We start from the raw sequence: 23,004 nt of genomic DNA, 5'->3' as shown, positions 1-23,004 counted from the left end.
CTTGAGCATAGCTTGAGTAAAGCTAGGGTATGAGCCAAGGTAAGGGTTTCGAATAATCGCAGATACCAAGGCGCACGGAATTTTTAGTAACAACCACGATAATGTTGCAGACAGCGAGGCTTAAGAAATTATACAAGCAATAAGTGTTCATGTATAACTGAAATATCGAAATAAGGAAACGTTAAATGAAATTGGAAGAAAAGACATCTTCTCGCCAGTGGTAAATGAATCCGTAACGTCCGCGTGACACGCGCGATGCCTCACTGTCCAGCTCCTGTCCACTTTCGTCGTGGACGAAAGTGGACAGGAGTGGACAAATTGTTTCTACATTTCAGTCAAACGTTCAAAAACGGTTACCCTGAAAAATTTCTAAGTTTTATTGTCTACTGGCTAAGTCTTATGTCGGTATTGCGACCTTCAAGAGGTCATTATCTTTCGTGACACGAAGCGGCCATTTCGCGCATTACAGCGCTCATGCCGTGCTTCGTGTCATCCTTCTCTTGCTTTTGTTAGTAAACACCTCTCTTTTTCGCAGCACGGCCCTGGATAGCCAGTGTGTTCGGCGCTGCTTTGGTGGTCGTGTGCCCCGCGTGGGTGTGCCTGGCGCGTGGCCACCCGACCTCTAGGAAGGTGCTGGCCGTCGGCTGGTGGCCAATCATCGTCGCCATGATCATCTCCAGGTGCTGCTAGCTTCGTCTTTCTTTTCTCTTTCTTTGCCCCCTATTGTATGAAGCTCTGAATAGCATCTGACATCGGAAATATTGCACACCAGACAAGGCACTGAGTGTGTGAAAAAACTGTAGTCGGTTGTATCACTTCCCCGCAGCTGAGTACATATCACACAAACGAGAGCGGCACCCGAGCATGCGCCACAAAAGCACGCACCGTAGCCTCGACAGCGTTCTGAACGTCTCGTGCGGCCTCTAAACCCAGTGCACCACGTGATCACGGTATTAAAGATATCCAACGTCACATCTGCATGCCAACAAAAAAAAGGAGCATAAGCAATGAAAGAAGAGCCGGCCGGCAACACTGGTGAAGTCAAGTGCGATTTATGAGGGGGAGGAATTGTATACTATTTGCTGTCCAAGGCTGATTTGAACTTGTTCCCCGCATCAAGCTCATATCAGATTTGTATTGTAAATACGCCGCCTGCTGAGGTGCTTGTCCGAATGCATTTTGGCCAAGCTTTCAGGGATTCCCTGATCTCAAGAAGGTCACGAGGGGCGAAGGGCGAAGGGTCCAAGGTAGGGCACCCACGTACGGCGGTCGCACTACATGTTCACACCATGTCACACATCGAAAACTTTGCACGACGCGTCGGCATGACAGTAATAGAGAGTTTTAGAATTGGGGACACAAGCGACTTGGGGACGTGTAAAACCCAAGCCAGTCACATCTCAAGAGATTGCTTTTTGAATGCACGAGATTTGTGTGGAGTTGGAAGGTTTAAATTTTGACAATAACTCTGTCTTCTTGTGTTCGTGTCAATGACAGCACATGGTACAGGGTCTGCCTGTGTATCGGCAATCACAATAGTCAGCTTCTTCTTGCGTTCGCGTCTGCGCAAGACACAAAAATAGAAAACTAGCGTGGGTGCCCAAGTCGCGACATAGAAACCGCGACACAGCCAAGAGCAGCATACGAGCCGCAGTCATCCAAATTTCGTATCGCTCGGAAAAATTCGTTGCAGAGCAAACTTGCTGTGTTCCGGGTGATTTTCGCCATTTTTAGAGGCAAGACACACAGGACAACGCAAGACGCTGGCAGAGCTCGAGTAGGCGTCATTTGACCATCCTTGGCTTTGGAAAAATCACACACATAATCTCTTGTGGGAGCTATCGAAACGATGCGCGAGTATTTTATACTAATCACCTGCAGTTTCGTTGTCCTATGGTGCTGTGTTTGGTATAACTGTCAGAAACACCGCGAGAGGATCGTGAAGCGGAGTAGCGCGGTTGCAACACCGAAATGTTAACTTAGGCCAGCATGAGACAAGGAAGAGGCGACAAGCAGCAATATTCGCTTATGTTATAGATAATTCCTAGAAGATGTAGATGTGGTATGAAATGACAAGAGAGATTTTGCAAGTACAGCAAATATATACAACATTTATTATGCACACTATCTCTACTTCTCGTTGCATTTCTTCTTTATCGTCAAATTGGTTGTCAGTGCGTTTGGATGATGCCGCTGATTCGTGGAAGATAAGCACTAGCCGACGTGCGCTGTAGTACATGACGTAATTGGACAGTGTCACGTTCGGTAGACCTCGTACGTAGACGTGGTCGATGACGCTGGCTCCTCTCGATGCGAACCATTATCAGCAGTGATCAGCCGTGCTCCGGCGGCGCTTGCATATGACGCTGCCGCAGGGGGCCTATCTTGAAGCGATTTGCGGTGCGGATGGAGCGCACCGAGTTCTGATAGCTTCGTGCGCGCTGTGTTCTCACAGCTTAGTCCATATTGAAGCGAGAGGCAGCAAAAGGTCAATTCACTCGCTGATGCGGGCCTTGCTTTGAAAGCGATCGCCTTACGTGACGGACGGATAGACAGACGGGTTTCCTCGTTGGGTAGGCATAAACATTGTTACGCATTAAAAATGTTTCCCCGTAATCAAACATAGTGCTCAGCATACTTCTATATCGCGCTCGCTTTCGCTTTTTTTTGTTGTTTTTGTCTAGCATCGGCGGCTACATTCTCGACCTGGCCGTCACCCACTTCAGCGGACTGGTCGTGTTTCAACCCGTCATCAACGGTGAGCACGCCACTCTTCTCTCCACCAGTGGGGTGTGTAGTGGTACACGGCATTCCCGCAACAAGCTTTCCGCAAAACGACATTAGTACGGTGTAGAGGATGCACCGGAAGTTCTTGGTGGCTGGAGTATCGACCGTTCACTGAGCGGCCTGACTGAGTTGCTGCGCTTGGGGACAGAATCGACGAGAGCTGCGTTTGATGCAAAGTCGCACAGCGGAGGCTCATTGAGGAGTGGCGTGTGAGGAGCACAAAGGAATCAACGGCACAGTTAGCGACTGAAATCTGGAGGCAGTTCGCAGAACGAGGCGCAGTGCAGGTCTGCAACAATCCGCGGAGGCGTGACACTCCGGAAATACAGTCCGCTGCTTGCGCGCTCTGCAGGCGGTTGCCGCATATCGGTGCCATTTGTAAATTGTAAACTCATCGCAGTGGTATTTTAAGGCGCGAATTCTCTAGCGATGTTTTAAAGAAACGCAAGTTTCTACTTGTTTATTTTGGGGTTTTATCGCCATGCTTGCGTGTTGTTTCTATGCTAATAATGGAGTTTACAATAATGGTGTTTCTATAATGTAATTGCATCGTATTACTTACTTGTAGTTGCTGTTCCTTGCACGTATCATGTGTTATTTGTACATGCAGTATATGCCACATACAGTGTGCTATTTGTACGCTACCTGTAGTTTCTTATTGCCTTTATTATTTTGTGTGCATACTTTTCTTCTGCAATACAAACAACCGCCCCGTAAGAGCCCCAAAGGACTCACAGTGTTGTAAATAAATAAACAAGCAAGCAAATACATAAACGAAATATGTAAATAAACGTCCTGCCATGCTAATCCGCCTAATCTTGCGTTGTATCATCATGGCGGTGTGCATTTGTTTGTTACTAAAGTGAGTTCGCCTGGGCGCAAACCACAGTGAGGGGGGAAGCGTCCGTCTCGCGCGCTCCCCCGGCTCACTGTCCAACCCGGCCGCAGGGGTCAGCGGCAACTTGGCGGCCATCCACGCCAGCCGGCTGTCGACGCTCTTCGCGCAGCGCTCCGAGCTCGGCTGGCATCCGGAGGACGACAAGCGCCACTGCGTCGACCCGCTCAAGGGCCTCTGCGGGCGCAGTGAGTACGCTCTGACCACTCGTGCGGGCAAGATTTGTTAGGGCCTTATATGTGGCTCATGTAGCGGAAAGTCCGGCCTTGTTGCCGTGACTGCACTGTGGTCCAAAACAAGCTACGAACCCACGACCTTTGGTGTTATTAAAGGCTAAATTATTAAGGCGCAGGAAGAGTTAATTAGGGCGCTCGAACCGGTAACTTTTGGTGGGGGTCGAACCCACGATTATCCTTTGAGCGCACCTTGTGCCGACGCCGTTGGTCACGCCGTGGCACTTCTGCTGACGTGGCCGCAAGGCTTTCGCATTCATGCACGTAGCGATAACTAAGAGCCCCTTCAATTTTTTTTTATTTAAAACATACTGTAGGCTCCAGTGAGGGCCAGCAGGATGAGCGTAAGTTGCATACAACTATAAAGAAAGAACATACATAAATGCAAAATGTGAGCAATAAGTTTCAACAGTTCAATAAGGAAGGCAAGACACAGCCAAGAAAATTAAATTACAAATGAATAAAGACTGATCCAGATTAAATACAACCAAGGTACCCATCAAAAACTTAAACCAAACTTAGCTACATATTTTCTCAGTTGCGACAGTGCTACATAAATTCCCTTTTTCTGGGAAGAAAATGAAAAGGAAATGTGGCCCTTCCACTGTAAAGAGGAATGAATATCTAGGATCTTCTAATAATACACTCTTTAGTGCTGTTTCAGTAATTTCACTTTACGTAAAGGTAATATCATACCATTTTTTACAGTGTAATTACAGAAAACGCTCTATCGAATGTGGTATTGAAATATTCTAGGTTATTTTGTGATATTCTTAGTTTTCTCGTCGAACAAATATACGAAAATTTCATTCATTTGGTGGTACTACTTGTCGAGGCACGTCCTATAACACTCTAGGTAAAGAATTCGGGTGCCTATGTGTGGCTTGGAAACGTGCTCGTGGCCTGTATAATCACTCCATTGTTGAAAGTTTTGCGCACACTGAATCAAGTAGGACAACAAGGAAAGGACACAAAGACAAGCGCAGACTGACAACTCAACTTCTATTCCTAAAAACGGCACATATATACCCTCCATACAAATCACATGATCACCATGCATGGGCAACTGAGCCTCCGTTCCCCATGATAACAACACTCATTCGAATTTTTTGAGGAATACTGCTGTCTACCCCTCTATATTTTTTATGTACCTATCACCCAATTTATTGAGTGCTAAACTTTGCCCGCCGACTGGAAGGTGGGGAAGGTGCTCCCTATGTTGAAATCAGATAACCTGCATTCTCCTCTCAATTACAGACCCATTTCACTTACCAGCGCAAAATCCTTGAACACGTCATATTTTCCAATCTTGTCTCATTTCTGGAATCCAACTCTTTCTCCACTTCGTTTCAGCATGGGTTTCGCAAAAACTACTCCTTCGAAGCACAACTAATATCGTTTACACAAAACATTTCTTCTTCTTTAGACAAAGGCCAAGTCATTGACTGCATCTTTCTAGATTTTGCGAAAGCGTTTGACAAGGTGTCTCATCACTTACTGGTTCTTAAACTTAGTACTCTTAATATTGAACCTAATATTCTAAAATGGATAGAATGTTTTCTCAACAACCGTACCCAGTTTGTAACAGCTAACGATTCTGCATCCCCGCACTGCGCGTGAAATCAGGTGTTCCTCAAGGCTCTGTCCTGGGATCGTTACTATACCTAATTTATATAAACGACTTACCTGCCGTAGTTAATATCTTTATTAAACTTTTTGCCGACAATTGTGTTCTATACCATGAAATAACTAATCAGCATGATAACCTTATGCTTCAGCCAGATCTGGATAAAATTTCAAGGTGGTGCTCACAATGGCTAATCTTCTTAAATCCGACTAAATGCAAAATTATGTCTTTCTCGCGTCGCTCACACTCACCAACTCCTTTCGGCTATATTATCAATAAAACCAACCTTGAGCACGTGACTTCCTACAAGTATCTTGGAATCCAGCTAAACAGTAACCTTTCGGGGCATGCGCACATCCAACATATCACGAACAAACAGATCTCTTTGCTACATTCGCATGAATTTTTCTAAAGCCCCACCACATTTGAATTTACTGCTCTACAAAACACTAATTAGACCGAAGCTTGAGTATGCATCATCTGTCTGGGACTGGGCAAAAAACATTAGCAGACACCATTGAGTCAGCTCAGAACAGGTCAGCACGTTTCATCCTTTCAAATTACTCCCGCACAGCTAGCATTTTTAATGAAGTCAAACCTTGGCCTTATTAATTTGCAGCTTCGAAGAAAAATGTCCCGTCTCTGCCTTTTTCAAAAAAATATGTTACCAAAATAACTCGCTTAAACAAGACTTCATTTCAGAGCCTTCGTACATATCGTCGCGTCTTGATCATCGGTTTAAAGTGTTAATTCCTTTCTGTCGCACATATGTTTTCTCCGATTCATTTCTGCCAAAAACCAGTGCCGAGTGGAACCGCCTTTCCCCCTCCATCGCTTGCATCGAGGAGGAATCATCTTTCAAGATTGCAATAACTGATTATATTTTGAGTTTATCACTCTAAATACTAATAATTGTTTGAACGTGTTGCATTTTCTTTTTATTATTGTACCCACCCACTCAGTAGCGCCCTTCTGGGCCCTGAGGGTTCTGTAAATAAATAAATAAATAAATAAATAAATAAATGAATAAATAAATAAATAAATCAAATGCATCATATTCGACACCCACTATCGTCTAATATTGAGTAAGTTAATTTCACTATCATACAGAGCGACACACGGATGTCTAACACATGCTGCCTGTAGTCCAGACATGTGCCAAGATATCTCTTTTTGTCTGATTAGGACTAACATGCAAAATAGCGGTTTGGCCAAGCAGCAGTTTACACAATGAATATTGCGCACAGTGCACTGCGAGATTCGCATAGGGCCTTCCCTTCAAGCAGGCCAAGTGCTCTCTTAACCTTACATTTATGCATCGGTCAGGCTGACCGACATAGTGCTGCCCACACTTGAAAGGAATTTTATGTACCACATTTCTTTTACATTGTAAAAACTGGTGCACATGACGCATCCGGCACTTATTAGTAAGACTGTTCACCTTGTTACATACATACTATTTGTCGCAGGGCAAACACCTCCCCCCCAGCCACTTTGTCTCTTGCCGAAAACAGCCCTATTCACGTCATATTTGGCAGCAACCTTCTTGAGCTTATGCGATCAGCCATGCACATACGGGCAGTGGTGCAGCCAGAGATTTCGTTCGGAGGGGGCTCACGTTGCAGCTCGGCCTCTTCACAGAATTTGTCGAGGGATCAAATGCGTGAATGATAACTGCATTGTCATTGCCAAAGATGCTGCAAACGAATTCTTGAACACTACGCACTGTCAAGACAAGAAAATGTGTATTTTTTCATAAAAGAATACACTCGTATATCCTAAAAGTTATTCCCGGAATAACTGATATCAATGCTTCCATTTTTTATTGACTAATTAATAAGTAAAGAAAATATCCTACAAATTTAGAATCAATTCGAAACAAACAAAGCAGTGCATGCCGCTGATCTGAAATATGTAAAGGCCATGCAATGAACAAGTTGAGGACAAATATTTTATTGAAACTTTGTCAGCCAGAAACATTGTTTACGTTTTTGTACATATGCAATGGCCTGGGGAAAATCTCAATGACGCTGTCATTTGTTCCAACGTTTTGCGCAGGAGCAGCTGTCAGCGATCATGTATTGTAATTACATCCAAATTATAGTCGCAGCAGAGAGCACGTATAGAAAGCAGGAGTTCTGCAAAATATACGAGGGTGAGTCAAATGCACGTCACCCAATGCGAATATATGACAAACAGAGTGCTTTATTTAAAAGTAGTCTCCATGAGCGTTTAGACATTTGTCCCACTGACTAACGAGTCACGTGACTCCCGTCCCATAAAACTACTTGGGTTGCTGCTTCAAAAAGTCTGGAACTGACTTTTTTACGTGATCGTCCGACACGAACATGGTTCCCTTCAGCTGTTTTTTTCTATTCCCCCAACGTGAGGAAGTCGCAAGGCGACAGGTCTGGGCTGTATGGCGGATGTTGCAGCGTTTCCCACTTGAAATTTGCCAGTTTTGTATTAACCATATCGACGACGTAGGCACGGGCCGGGATCATCTTCTCGTGGAGCAAGATGACCCCATTCGTCAATCTTGCACGTCGTTTGTTCTTGATTGCGACAGGCCGCCGATCCGGCGTTTCTCAATATCGGAAACGATTGATAGTCTCTCCAGGTTCATAAAATTCGATCAGTAATGGCTCCTGACGACAAAAAAAAAAGTCAGCCACAGCTCTCCGGTGGAAATGACGCCCTTTGCTTTCTTTTGGGGTGGTGAATTCGAATGTTTTCACTGTGAGCTTTGCAGTCGTGTTTCATGCTCGTAGTAGTAGCACCATGATTCGTCTCCGATCACAATTGTAGACAAGAAGTCGTCGCCCTCCTTGTGATACCGGCTCAGATTAGTCAAGGCAGCGCCGAAATTCTCCGTCTTCTGACGGTGGTTCAAGCTCTTGGGCAGCCTTTCTTCTTTCTTCTGCTTTCTTCTTTATTGATACTGTCAGCCCTTTCTTTAAAGCCATTACAGAAGTGGAGAAAAAATAATAAAACAAGCAATGTCAACACATCTGATTCAGGCAGGACGTACAATACATCTGAATACAACGTTCAAACAAGAAATTGTATTGCATATACATTGTAATACAGCAAGCATAAAAAACCAATCAATGTACCTTGAGGCATGTAAAATAAGAACAACATACACAGATAATAATAAAATCATAAAATCAGGTGATTCAGAAAGTCAGATAATTAACGCACCGCGCTCTCAGAATAAATAATGGCATGGAAATTACTCAGAAAATAATTTAAAGAGACATACTGAACGACGAAATCGGGAAGCATGTTACACTCTTTTATCATTCAGAGAAAGAAGCTATATTTAAATGTGTCATTACGGGTTACAGGAGGGGGAATATACATGCTGTGGCGATGTCTAGAAGATTCGTTTGTAGAAATTTCAAAATAGTTCGTCCTATTAATTTTTATTTCATTGAGAATAATAAGGAACAGGAACTTCAGCCTATCATACTTAGTCTTTAATTCTAAATTGGAAACATTTGCAAGCTGACATAGGTTTGAAGCGGAGTGAGGTCGACCATATTTGTCGAAGAAGAATCGGGAAGCTAACCTCTGAATCATTTCCAGTTTCTTACGGTTTTTCTCTGTGTAAGAATCCCAGACAATTTTCGCGTACTCAATGATTGGTCTGACCAGTGTTCTATAGGCCAAGTTTTTAACTTCAGAGGTTGCTCTGTGTAAATTTTGTCTTAGGCTCCAAAGCGCATTATTCGCCTTCTTACTTACTTCATCTACATGCCTATTCCAGCTTAACTCACTTCTAAATAATAATCCCAAATATTTGTGCTCCTCTACCTTTTTAAGCTTGTTGCCATGTATACTATAAGCAAATTGCAGGATCTTCCTTTTTCTTGTAATAGACATGCTTACTGATTTAGTTGGATTTATAACCATCTGCCAGTCAGAACACCATTTCATAATGTTATCAAGGTTGCATTGCAATTTAATTTGGTCACTGGAAGATTCTATATCATTATAAACAACACAATCGTCAGCGAATATTCTTATTCGAATAGAAATGTGGTGCATCAGGTCATTAATGAAAATGAGAAATAGAAGAGGTCCAAGGACACTTGCCTGAGGTACTCCAGACAACACCGGTTGAAGACTGGACCTATGCGCGTTTATTTGAACGTACTACTGACGTCACTGTAAGTACGATGTAAACCACTTTGTGAGGTTAGGACTCTTAAACACAGTATTAATTTTGAACAAAAGTTTGGAGTGGGAAACTTCATCGAGTGCTTTGGCAAAATCCAAATAAATGAGGTCCATCTGTGCACGGGAATTTATTGTTTGTGAAGTGTCATGAACCAATTCAACTAATTGAGTGATCGTAGATAGTCCTTTACGGAATCCATGCTGCACAGGGGATACCAAGCTATACATTTCTAGGTATTGTGACAAGTGTTTGGATATGATATGTTCCAGAAGTTTAGAGCATGTACTTGTGAGGAGAATTCGTCGGTAATTGCTAATGTCTTAAGTGTTCCCGGTTTTATGAACTGGTACTATTCTCGCTAGTTTCCATGCGGTAGGGAAAGAACCATTCAATACTGAGGAATTAAATATTTTTTTAAGGAACTTAGACACCCATTCAGCATACCTCACTAAGATTTCATTAGGAATATCGTCTGGTCAAGTCGTCCGGTCTGGTCTGGCGCACAAAGGCCGATAATCAAGATGTTCATGAATAATGGTATGAACCGCACCATGACTGATGTTGACACTATCTCCCAGTTCATCGATGCTTATCCTCTGTTCTTGTCTAATCAGCTCATCAAGCTTTGCTTTTGTATGTCCCCGAACAATAAAAATAAATTAACATGGGGAAGCACGCACCACCAGAAAGGTACTGTAGGCAGAAAGGCCAATTAAAAATAAATGAAAAGGGCCTGCAGAGGCAACCCAAGACGAATTTAGAGAAAACGTTAATATACAAAAAATAAGGCGGAGTTAAGCTTGGAAATGTCAGAAAAATAATAGTTAAACAAACAGGTTAGTGGGTGGAAAAGGCCCATTTTGAGAAGCCTCTCCGAAAACTGCATCCGGAAAGGAACAAATTACCGTCTGCAACGAGCGCCCACACCCAGACCGTCCCCCAGGGCCACGCGCCGACGCCCGCGCAGGGACCCGCAAAGCTTCCATGCTGTATTGCATCATTTCACATGCGCCAGTGCATCCTTCCTCTCTGCCGGACTCCTGCCGCCTCGACTCGATGCCAGTGGTCTGGTAGGCAGGGTAATGCGTAGTATGAGGTGACCATGAGGCTCATCAGGGTGGTGCTCTGCAATGTTTTGACACAATGATGGGTGACACAAAGAGATTGATAACAGAGGTGAAGAGGAAGCGGTGAATAATGAGAATGAAGCATGCAGTTAGAGCCATCCAGCACGGGGAAGCCCTGCCATAGTTGACTTATACAGTGTGGATGGCGGGAAACAGTGATGAAAAAGTAATATGAAACACTGAGACATTAGTGAAACTGAGGAGTGGGCTAGTGCCCATCGGGATCAGCGGAAAAGGAAGTAACAGAAAGAGTGATGAGATTTTGCAGGAGCAGGGCACGGGAACGTTTTGATCGTATCAAGGCCGGATAAACGTCAGGCGAAATATTTTCGAGGCGCAAGAGAGTTCGCAATTGCGACGCAATGTGCGCTGTACGCGCGCAGCAGGTCAGGTAATGGGTCTCGTGCTCACAAGGAGCACCGCACGCGCACCGATCAGAGGTGCTAAGATGAAAGCGATGAAGGTAGTACGGAAAATGTCCATGCCCAGTGAAGAAATGGGTTAAAAGACGGGTCGGAGGGAACCAGCGCGGAATCGCGTACACACTACGGACAAGACTAATGTCTGTGCCCTCGCGCTGTCAGTAGCAGTACCAGTGATGTTGAAGCGTTTTACATAGTCGAGTCCGGACCGATCGCACGGAAGCTAGACACCAGCGAACGAGGCCGGCGGCCGCCGCAGACGACGCGTCTGCCACCTCGTTACCCGCCATGCCCCGGTGGCCAAGACGGGGTAGAGAAGGACTCGGCGACCTGCGAGTTCTTGTGAACGCAGGATTCTCTTAAATTGCCATATGCGCTCATCCGTGACATAAAGGAGCGAAAGCGCCGTCAAAATGGACAGGCAATCAGTATAGATGTGCGCCGCAACCTTTCCGCGCAATTTCGCGATGAAGTCCAGAACCCCTGCAAAAAGCGATGGTCTCAGCACTGCGCGCGCTTGTGGCGTTCTCCGCCCTAAACTGCGAGGAGCCGACCGCGCGGGTCGAATACCACATGCGCTGCACCCGCAGCGACACCCGTGGAGGTGCACAGATGGTACGCAGGCGATGTCGATATAATGGCAGCCTGGCCGGGCGTCGAGCGCTCGAACGAAAAGCGACAAGCAGCATGAGGATGGTGCGACCACTGGTCAAAAAGACGCGCGATGGAGTTCGGATAAAATGCGTCCTGGTCATAATGAGATACTTGGTGCAGCGCAAAGATTGAAAATTCCGCCGCCAACCAATCCAGCTCCACATTCAGCGGTGGACAGTTCGCCAGAAAATACAGTGCCGTGGTGCGCGTGGTGTGTCATACGCGCCGGTCAAAGCCACTAGAATGGAGTGCTGCACAGATAACGCGCGGGTGGTCAAGTAAGACGATGGAAAAACCAAACACCACACCGGAGACGCGTATGCAATCGCAGGAAGCAGAACCTGTCTATACAGACGCCCTATAAGCACGGGGCGCAGGGAGAAGTGCATGCGTAGAAACTTGAGGGATCGTGCAACCAATACCTCGGCTTTGGTATTAATAAAGTCAACATGGGCATGGAAATTAAGTTTGTAGTCAAAGACCACGCCGCTAATTTTAATATGGTCTTTTTGTTTTAGGTAAGCGCCATCCAATGTAATGGACGGACGTCGCTTAGGGGTGCCAATGTGCCCATTGTTGAAGAAGACGAAATAAGACTTTTGATGACTAATTTCGACCGTGTTTTGCCGGGCCTAATTGCAAACCAAGGTGAGCATAGATTCTGCCAGAGCGAGGAACTGGAACACGTACGATGGTGTCGTCTACGTACGCCTGGATGTGAACCCCTTGTGAAAGTGGGAGGTCTAGCATGGAATGAATGACCAAATTGCACAACAAGGGGCTGATCGGTGATCCCTGGGCACTTCCAGTGGACAGACGCGCCGCTGCGTCTCCCGCATTTGCACGAAACCATAGAGTTTCTCACTACATTACCTAGAGGGAAATCTGGCGCTGCTGCGCTGTGGTATGCATGGGATTGCCGGTATATTGTGACTTCGCATTGGCATCGTTCTCGGAGAGACAGGACACCTTGAAGACGCGCTTGGCAAGCACCGTTCCGTCTGTCAGAATGATTCATATTCTACGAAAATAGCACGTGAAAAACTGTTTTGGCTTTATTATTACGCAAAGACATGTTTTGTTTAACTATGAGAACTTGTTATTGCGTGTACGATTATGTGTTACGTAAAACGTACCAGCGGGCCGCTAAAGTTGGAAAACAGACGACAAGGTTCGCGCTCGCTTTGAAACAGTTTGTAGTCTGTTCTTGCTTTTCTTAGGTGAGTAACTGTAGGTGAGTAAAGATATAATATGCGTGAATGGGAACATTTTATGAAGATTTTACTTTGAAAACGCGTTATTTGTGCAGCCATATCCACGTTTTAGACGAAGCCTCTTACAACACCAGCCAACACAAGCCTCGCAGACACATATACCGTCATTCCCATGACGGCACGGTGCCCCCTTAAGAAACTCCCATAGACGGTGGCGCCAGATTTTCCTCTAGGTGTTATAGTGAGAAACTCTATGCACGAAACACGACCCGGCGGCCCGCCACGAATGACTGGAGGGGATGTTACAGATTCGTAGGGCACCGGTGCTAAAAAACTGAAAGAACGCAGAAAAAACAGGACCGAATAGTGCCGCACGCTGTGCAGCGCGCCGGTGAAGTCGAGCGAAATGAAGACCGTCGGCGTCTTTGCTGCTTTGAGCACACTGAGGCGCTGTTTAAGTGTGTGCAGGGCAGGCGCACACCGCGCCTGTGTGAAGTACGTTGTGTGAATTAAAAAAAAAATAAGAAAGCCAGTAGTTTAGTTGGCGTTCCAATATTTTACCGAAAAGAGAATTCATGACTTTGGGGCGGTAGGCGGAAGGTAGGTCAGCGGGACGGCCGGGTTTAGGAATAAAAATTATTTGACCGACCTTCCAGGCAGAGGGGAAATGGCCCAAACTAACGGCGGCATTAAAGAGGACAAAAAGGAAACGAGGATGCAAGCGGCATAAATTACGCACGAACATGGCGGTGAGCCCGTCCAACCCTGGCGCCGACTGCGCAATGCCCCGGTACACCGCGCGCTCGATCTTGGCCGTGGTAAAGGGGAAGTCGTCCCGTACCTCAGGATAGGGACACCGGACTACAGCCCAAATTCTACGATGGTATTCGCTGTCGGCTGTAGGGTCATCCTCGGCTACATGTGCGCTTAATAAAAGGGTCGCTGATTCTAGGGCGGATGATGTAGAAGTGTCGTAGGGACCTTCGAGCGGAGGAAGATTTAGAACGGGAGGTAGTTTCTCCAAGGCCACCCTGAAAGGATCGCCAAAGAGATTCCGTCTCGTGATGTCGTGATACATCGCCCGATCTGCCGCAGCTTTCGCTTGCCTGATGTTGTCTTTGTAAGTAGCGAAAGCGGCGGCCTTATGGACACAAAAGATCTCACGCATGGCGGGTTCACACGCGCGCTGAAACCGGCGTCTCATCGCGCGCACCCTGACACGTTCGTCCCGCAATTGAGGCTACCACCACGACTTCGCCCCCTCGCCAAGCGGGGGAACCCTTCGAAGGTGGCTCCTGCATATGGCGTTATAGAGAGAGTAAAAACCCTCCAAAACAGATTCAAGCAGGATAGCCGATGAAAAGCGACAGCGCGAGAGGCCGTGGAACCAGCGATGGTCCCGAAGAATCTCTAGTATCTGTCCACGCGCAAAATTGGTCCGACGACGTAACGCGCCGTCGTGGCGGCGAAGAGGGTGAACTCGATATGTCTATGGTTCGACAGCGTCTCCTCCTCGGAGACCAACCAACGATATTCCCGCTCTGTGAGGGGAAAGGATGCGAGCTACACGTCAATCCACGATCGTGCGTAAGGCGTCTCGAAGGCGTCTCGTGAGAGAGTCGGAGTGATTTAAGATTTGTAATTCGTTTGCACATGCAAACTGCAGTAATTGCGCCACATGAACATCACTGACGTCAGGCCCCCAAAGTGCATCTTTAGCATTATAGTCGCCACCAAAAACGAAGGTTTGGGTTAGGTGCCGAGAGGAAACTTGGCTCAGTTCATCCAAAAATGGATCCAGCGGACGATGAGGTGGGGCATGAGTGGCAACAAGCACGAACGCCATCCGGCGCTCTCGCAGCTGAGTGCGACAATCAGCTGGGACACGTACACGGGAAAGAGGTCGAAGTCCGGGGCCTGCGCCAGCACGATCACTTGCGGGTGCTTCGAGGCATGAAAAGGAACGATGGAGCGGGCCACATGCGGGATGTGATTGTTGCGCGTATGGGGTTCGGACACCCGCGCGAAATGAAAGTCGCCCGCTAGCATACGCACCACGAGCAACTTGGTGGAATCGCGTGTGCCGGCAAGATTCGCCAGGATGATTTTGATGGGCGTCTCGCTAGTCATGGCTGAGAACATCCATCAAGGTAATGTGCCGGAAACCGGCCACCCGCATCAATCGGCCCTGCTTCTGCAACTCTCCGGCACATAATGCATTGGAAGGAATGGAGAGGCCAAATAAAAGGACGCAGAAAAGTGCAGAGAGCGACAAAGAGGGATACAGAGCAGAAAAAAGAAATGCGTACTCGTGTAGAAAGTGCCAACAAACATGGCAGAACTGGGGCACTATGACGTAAAGCTATTCCAAACTTTTTTATTCCAATTCTGCAATCAGCCCACCGCGATTGCTCAAAAACTCTTTTGGACCACCCCCCCTTCACCTGTCTGTTACACGACGTCACGAAAACCGTGATAGCTCCCCATCTGATATGACGTGTGCACACTTATTACGCATAATTTGACCGAACAAAACAAAAATAGTTATTTCTGATTCGACGCATTTTTGTGATTAGCCCTCGGCTATTGGTCAAATGTTTTCGGGCTGCACCCACTTCACCTGTCTCTCACGCGACGCCACAAATCCGTAAAAACTTACCGCGTCAAAGTGACGCGTACGCTTTAAAGATGCATTAATATGCGGAACAAAACTGAATTTTCTTCTGAATAGCCGCAGGCTGCCCCGTTCCGAAAGGAATAAAAGATGGCTGCCGCCGATCGCTCCGGCACTGGCTACTCGCCCCTGCTGGAGAGCATTGGTTTATTTGCGTGTAATAAAACTTTCTGCGTGGTCGTGTAACGTTTTCGAGAACTTTCGGCACGTTTGCGACCCCGTTCTCCCAACTCTTCTTTGCGGAGGATCCGTTTTAGCGCCATTCTTAAGCTTCCGTTGCATGCCGCCGCAATTGTCGACGAGCCACCGCACGCTAAGTAAGAAAAACCGGTACAATCGCAGATGCTGGCACCACCCTCTTCATCCGGTTATCGATATTCAGTGCAGTGGCTCGGCCCCATCGTATCCCCCCTCCACTTGAGCATGCTCTTCGGCTCTTGTGAGCCAATTAGATAAGAGAAGCCGCTCAGTGCAGGCAATGTTATTCGTTTTTCAACAAACAAAAGTGACTTCCTATGAACGAGCAGAGCATTTGATTGGTCTGTACAGACAACCCTGCGGGTGACCGCCCGGTGCTTGCGTCGGCGGTTACGCGAATTTGACGTCAGGAGATTGGAATAAAACATATTAGAATAGTTTTACGTTATAGGGCCTCTGGATCGCTTTTAATGAAATTTGTTGCATTTGAGAGAGAAAGTTAAATTTTAGTGTTTGTTGGAAGCGGAATTTCCATTTAGGGCCTGAACACTGTTCAAAATATTTTGAAAAACTCGAAAGTCCCAAAAAGTAGAAGCGCGACGTTTACAAACTAATAGCTCTGCATAAAGTATATATGTCGCTGTTCTGTAAACGGCCTCTATTATAACAGTCAAAGCGGACAAATCTGATGTGTCAACTTGTATCTTGCGTGAATCGGTTACTTTGTCTACAAGGGTTCTCCGAAAGCCGTATTTCCATATTGCTAAATTTCTTGAGATTCATTTGTAATATAGCAATTTTTTCCGCTGTATATGTACTATTAGGTGCAATTCACAGAATTGTAATGTCATTTTTCATTGCTGAGTTAGAGTTTTAAACTTGATAGTATCGTTTTCTGAAAATTTGCGATCTTGGTCAATTTTTAATAAATAATTGACATCGTAAATGGCAAATTCGAAACCAGCAGTCACTAGAATTTTAGTTTTTCTTTTAAATGCAACAAGCCTTGTCAAATTTGTTGCATTGGTTGCCGAGAAAAACGAATTCTCCTTCTACATGTATTCAGGTGCGTGCACACGAGCTAAAGCTTCGTCTTAAGGAGGTCGAGCTGCAATGTGAGCCCCCCCCCTCCCCCCCGAACGAACTTTCTGGCTACGCCACTGACCACGTGAACATGCTTTTGCATGCAAACTGCTAAAAGTGGCGGTCAATTTCGCGTTGACTGCTGCTGTTTCACCTACAATGTCTACGACATGGCTTCGCTTTGAAGTGCAGATGCTAAAGGTGCCTTTCAAGCATGCCCTGACGACTTTTATCTCATCACAGGGCCCGTCATCCTTCTAGGTGGCTGCCCAATAGAGTATTTTGGGCCTTCTGACATTAGCATTATTTATCTCATTGGGCTGGAAATAACAGTAGGGGCAGCACAACTGCACGCAAAGCACAATGTGCTTTGGCGTGCACATTGGTGTGGCTGTCACTTTCCCGTTGACTGCTGCTTTTTCGTGTGAAGCTGGACAGTGGCTGCCCGAATGAGCATTTTGGGCCCCACATAGTTATTCAGGGTTAACAACTGTATTTGCATTTAGATTTTCCAGCATTTCAGCACGTTTCCATGCCAATACTTATATTGAGCACGATCTGTGCAGGACGTTGCTTTTTCAGAATTGGGCTTCCATTAAAAGGAATACGTCACCAAATGAACTGCTTATTTATTTGAGAGATGACGGCAGAATGCTTGGCTGCTGCGAACCCACCGGCAAGATTTTGGTAGCCCTAATAAGGGCTCTTCTTTCATTAATAAGAAGCTGTTATGCTTCATCGAGTGGCTCAATGCTGGACAGCTCGCAGTCAGAGTAGCTTTCTTCACTGTCATCTTCACCCATTTGGATGATGATGGGTTGGATGCGGTCACTTCCAGACGTATCAAGCCTGAACTTTGCCTCCAGGTCCATCACATGGTGAAGTTTCTTCCTCCAGTCTTCTGCCGTTATGTGCTTGATTTTTTCCCTCAAGACGTCTTTGACCATGGACAGCTTGACGCCTCTGTTGTCCGCAGCTATGCCATTCTTTACCTTTGCCCACACGAGCTCGATAGAATTAAATTCCCAGTGGTACGGTGGGAGCCTGAGTACAATGCAACCGGCCCTTTCAGCTGCATTGTCTACGATGTAGCTCAGAAAGAGTGGCTTTACAGATGCTACCAACTCAAGCAGCTGCTTTTTAACCACCCTTTCGCTGTAGGTGATTTGTTTGCTTTTGAGTCACTCCTGCATTTTTTTCCTTCTTCCAAGCTGTTGTCGGCAATTTCTCTTCTAGCCGGGAATGGTAAAGTGCATTGCCCAAAATAATGACGCTACCAGCAGGCAACTTCTGCAGAACGTCATTAAACCATCTCTCGAAGTGATTGCTGTCCATTTCTTCATGGTAGTCGCTTGTTTTTTGGCCTCGGACTATATCTAAGCAGCCGTCGACGAAGCCATCCTCGCTGCCAATGTGCGTCACAATCAGGCGCTGGCCTTTTCCAGAAGGTTGTTTCAGACCCGTCGACAGGCCATTTGCTCGAGCGTATAGGTGTCCGCGCTTCTGCACCACGATGTCTGTCCACACGATCGACCCAGTGTGCACCGCGGTCACCCATGTCTCGTCCAGGAAAAAGATCTTTTGGCCTTCTGCCCATAGCGCTCCACGTCACGAAGGTAGCGATTCCGCCATTCAGCGATGTCATCCCGGTCGATCAGCAGCGAATTGCGGCTCCTCTTCTTGTGCTTGAATCAGATCTCGACAAGCAGGCGACGCACAGTACACCGCTTCAGTGGTGGGAGATCCATTGTTGCGTGTGTCGAGGTATGTGTGGCTTCACGCAGAGTCAGAGACGAGGAGAGCTTTCTCGGTGAAGAATTCTTTATACAATGTTTACATGTTGTCGTCGTTATCAGGAGAGAGGCCAACAAAGCAGCTGCAAGCTGCTCAAATAACACCCCTCGGGCCACAGATTCCCCAGACAGTCCCTAAGGACGAAACAAGGTCGAGAGAGAGGGTCTGGGCAGCCTCCGTGGTCCTAACGCCACTCTCGGTGGCCGGAACTTCCTCAAACCGCGCTGCGGCGTCGGGCCTATCTGGCGGTCGATCAGAATGGTGCGCCGGGGAAGTTTTATGGCCCGCATAGGACAAAGGGAACCAACTGTAAGGCTCAGGGTCGAGACACAGCTCTCCTTTGGAAACCGTCCCAAACACAGCTGGAGTCGTTCGTGTTGCGGGCGCTGCCGGACAAAGGAAGGGGGGTTGCATTGCTGCCAGCACGGAGAGGAGCCGAATAGCAGCCCGTGATCCGGTGGCCGCTTTCGTCGTGGACGCCGTGCAGCCGCGGGGAAAGCCGAGTCGTGCACATAGTCGTCAGCCCAAGCAGGGACCTTGCGGGGATGAATGCTGCCTCCACGGTCGACACACCATAGCACTCGCCTTCCGTCACACAAATCCCAGGGCACAAACAATACACCATATACGCTTCGAGAACTCGTTACTGATCTTCTCGACCGTCGCTATCTCGTTGCGGTGAAAGAAATCGTGCACAGGACCTCAGTGCGCACAACGTGTCATACTTCGTGCTGCGTCTTCTTTTCTCCGTATTTCGTGGGCACTTTCGCGAAGGCGTCGACAGTTTGCCACCGGAAATATGCGAAGCTTTGACCTCCGTCCTCACCTTGAACACTGTTATTTCGCTGACACCGAGCATCTTGAGTTTGTAATGGTTGCGATAAATGCATTGTTTTATATAAGTACTTGTTCAATAGCAACTGATTCATTTGAAGCTCGGAACAGGAGTAGTAAATGTGCCGTGTACATGCAAAGAAGCTCAAAAGCCAGAGCTGCTCTTTCTAATTTTGTCACTTGCAATGAATCTAAAGAGCAGACGACGGGCAGCGTTGTGGAAGGCAAGGGGTTATTTTTTGGTCGCGATCCGGCATGTGCTGTAGCACATGAGAACTCTACTAAACCAGTTATCAAAATACAAAAGTCTTTATTTATACCTAGAATTGCGCGTTTCAGAAGCACAATTATTTGAGTGGAATTATTTCAGTCACGGAGGCAATCGGACATCGCGCTTTGATCATCTGGGCGGGGCCTCCCCTTCTTTCTAAAGTTGTATCCGACTATAGTCGTTCCTTCTGTGTCTGCATTCTGTAAGTTCTTGTGCTACAATCCTCGAATCATATATTGACCATACCAGTTGTGTTGTCATCTTCATGCTTTGTTAAAACATGCATATGGCTTTTTATCAAAAAATGCAATTTGTCAAGAATCAAAATGAAGTATCTAGTTTTCACAGATTATATGCTTATCACGCTGTGCCACTGGTGTTGGCACTAACAGTGTGTACTCAGACACTAACAAGAAAGAAGCAGCTGAATTTCTTGCACATGCAAGGCGCTCACATCCCTCAGTATAAGACTGTATACTTTGCTTAAACTAGAAATACGCCTCAGGATTTCTGCTGTTCACACCAATGTCGACATGACAAAAATGAAGAGTGCCCGAAATTTGCGTTCATGCGAACAGTGCATAAGCGCTCCCACATTTCACGACAGCGCGCATGTACTCATGTAACTTTTAAGCTGTTCCTTATATTGCCTTAATCGATTATAAACACTTTTATAGCACAGAAATAACTACTGAAAAACGCACAAGATACGTGAACGAGGCAGAACGAGCCGGAACCAAAACTCGCACGCAACGCTTATGCACGGTTCACTTCGGCACATATGCATATTGCATGAAATGAACACTTATACGCCTAGCACCACTGCGACACATTGCACGTACACATCATAGTACACTTACGCCTCGTAAAAGTAAGAACCCTAGCGCTCGAACGTTCTGTACGTGTTAGCGGTCACCAATGAGCATCGCAGCCGGCAAAACAGCTCACACGAAGCAAGACACAAACAGCACATTACGAATGCCTGCAATGAGACGACAATCAAGCTCATCGCTACACATCGTGTCATCACTTCTGAAACACAAACCAGCACTGCACAAACGTGCAATCTTCGTATCGATGAAGCGCGCACACACAACACCTACGAACACCATATGATGAGGTGGGCGATCGCAATCTTTTCATTTTAGCGCGTTCCGAACTAGTGTCATGCTTCGAGTGCATCTGTATGCGATGGCCTTCGAGTTTGTAATGCACATGCAAAAAACGGCCTAAAACACACGAAATCGGCGGCTTCATTCCTTCCGATCCTCGCGTAAACACAACACACATCCGTCTGTTTCCTTTGGCGATCGCACGTACTGAAGAGGTCAGGAAGAGCACAGCGGCTTGCTGCGTTCGACAAATAGCTTTGCAGCTGCTGAATAGCTCTTGCAATGGTCACAATAAACCACACAAAAAACAAACTGCCGCTGATGCCTTGGGGCCTAGGCCTCGCGCTCCGCTTCGCTACGAACCAGCGCCATGTTTATGCGGTCGCCGCACGAAGGCAAAAGTTCACGACCGCCTCTCGTGACGGCACGTCGGCCATTACTGGCGGACCGCTCGCTTGCGGTGCGGCGTGCGGCCATGGGCGGTTTGAGCGTAAATGGGCCCTTCGACTTCATAGGGAACATGACGGTGACCGCGACGGCAGGAATGCGCCTGGGGTGTCCATATAGTTGCTCTCGCAACAATATAATAAGAGTATCCGGCAACTGAAGTGTCCCGTGGCCCATCACATTCCGCAAAAAAAGAATTAACAAAATCGAACCTTCACCACGCGACAATTCGCTGCGCCGCAACAATGTCTTTCCTTATTTTGTGGGGCGGGGGCACCGAAATGAAAAAAAAAAACGCAAAGGAAAGCATGTTGACCACAATCGAATGCCTACTTTGGGCACCTAAAGTGCCTACAGAAGGAATATCGAAGAAAACGTGAGACGCTTCCTCCGCAGAGAACCATACGCATACTGTGTGGTATCCTACACTGGTGAGACAAGACTTTCCAGAGAGGTTGCGCTCAAGCGAACGCGTGACACTGCGTCGAGTCCCTACAGTGATGGCGGAGAGCGACCATTGTTTCTTTTTCTCGTCTGCTAGCCAGAATGCGTCCAAAACTCTACCTGGTGAAAACCCACTCAGCCAGAGAAAAACGAACGCGCACCGAAGTGCGCCGTGCGGTGGTCGTAGCAACACGAGCAAAACGCATGCGCTCAGGCTGGCTTTGGCAGCCCGCGGACAGCGAGAACCAGAAAATTGAAGAGGCTTGATGTGTCCTCGCGAGTGAGAGTCAAAGTAGAAAAATAAATGTGAATGTATTTGCGCTTTCTGGCTTTAGAGTCTTTAGGGGCTTTGGCGCAAGTGAAAAAAATTTTCAATATTTTTTTTCTCACACGACAGCACAAATGAAACACCAAAACGTTGCGTCTCATCGGACCTGGCTGCGTGCTTTGTCAACTTGGCTGATGATCTGTTTATTTGGCTTGTCTTGTTGTATGTTCGGATGTACGACTTTAGAAAAGTCAATGCACCTTTGCCGTAAAATGTTTATTAGAACATTAAGCCCACAAAGTTTCGGAATTGAAAATCTAAAGCAGGACTTTGGAAATGTTCATGTACCTTTCGCATCAAAAGTTTATAGAACTTTATACCCATAATATTTCGGAATTGAAATCCATGCGCTCCGTAGATTCCGCGGCCTCCGCGAGATGCCGCGACAAGCCCGCTCACCATCAAAACGCCCTTGAAACCTTGTGCTCGGATGGGGCTCCTTGAGTTATGTGACTCCCGGTGTATGGGCGTTGCCGTGAAATCCAGCCCGAGTTCGCAATGTGCGCGCTGAAATGTCTTTCCGAGCGGGAAAAATGCATTCTACACAATATCCAGAATGATTTCCGGCGCCGGGAGTTGTTTTGGTCGGCGGTGCATAGACAGTACGAAAAAATTTGGGGGGAGGGGAGGGCAGAAGCCCCATAAGCCCCCTCCCCTGGCTACGCGCCTGCATA

General features: G+C 46.8%; 1 protein-coding gene across 5 annotated transcripts in view; it reads left to right on the top strand.

The window, feature by feature from the left end:
* The window catches only part of LOC126523413 (solute carrier family 41 member 1-like), a 474,589-nt gene that overhangs the window by 393,336 nt on the left and 58,249 nt on the right, over positions 1-23,004 (top strand). For all 5 annotated transcript variants that reach the window (XM_072288882.1, XM_055066791.2, XM_072288880.1 and 2 more), the window contains 3 exons: positions 536-680; positions 2,685-2,758; positions 3,736-3,870. In XM_072288882.1, coding sequence (XP_072144983.1) covers positions 536-680; positions 2,685-2,758; positions 3,736-3,870 — 354 coding nt within the window. The remainder of the gene's footprint in view (positions 1-535; positions 681-2,684; positions 2,759-3,735; positions 3,871-23,004) is intronic.

Source organism: Dermacentor andersoni, chromosome 6, assembly GCF_023375885.2.
Source record: "Dermacentor andersoni chromosome 6, qqDerAnde1_hic_scaffold, whole genome shotgun sequence".
NCBI lineage: Eukaryota > Metazoa > Arthropoda > Arachnida > Ixodida > Ixodidae > Dermacentor > Dermacentor andersoni.
Note: the sequence above shows the minus strand (reverse complement) of the source record. Positions and strands in the feature narration are given on the sequence as shown.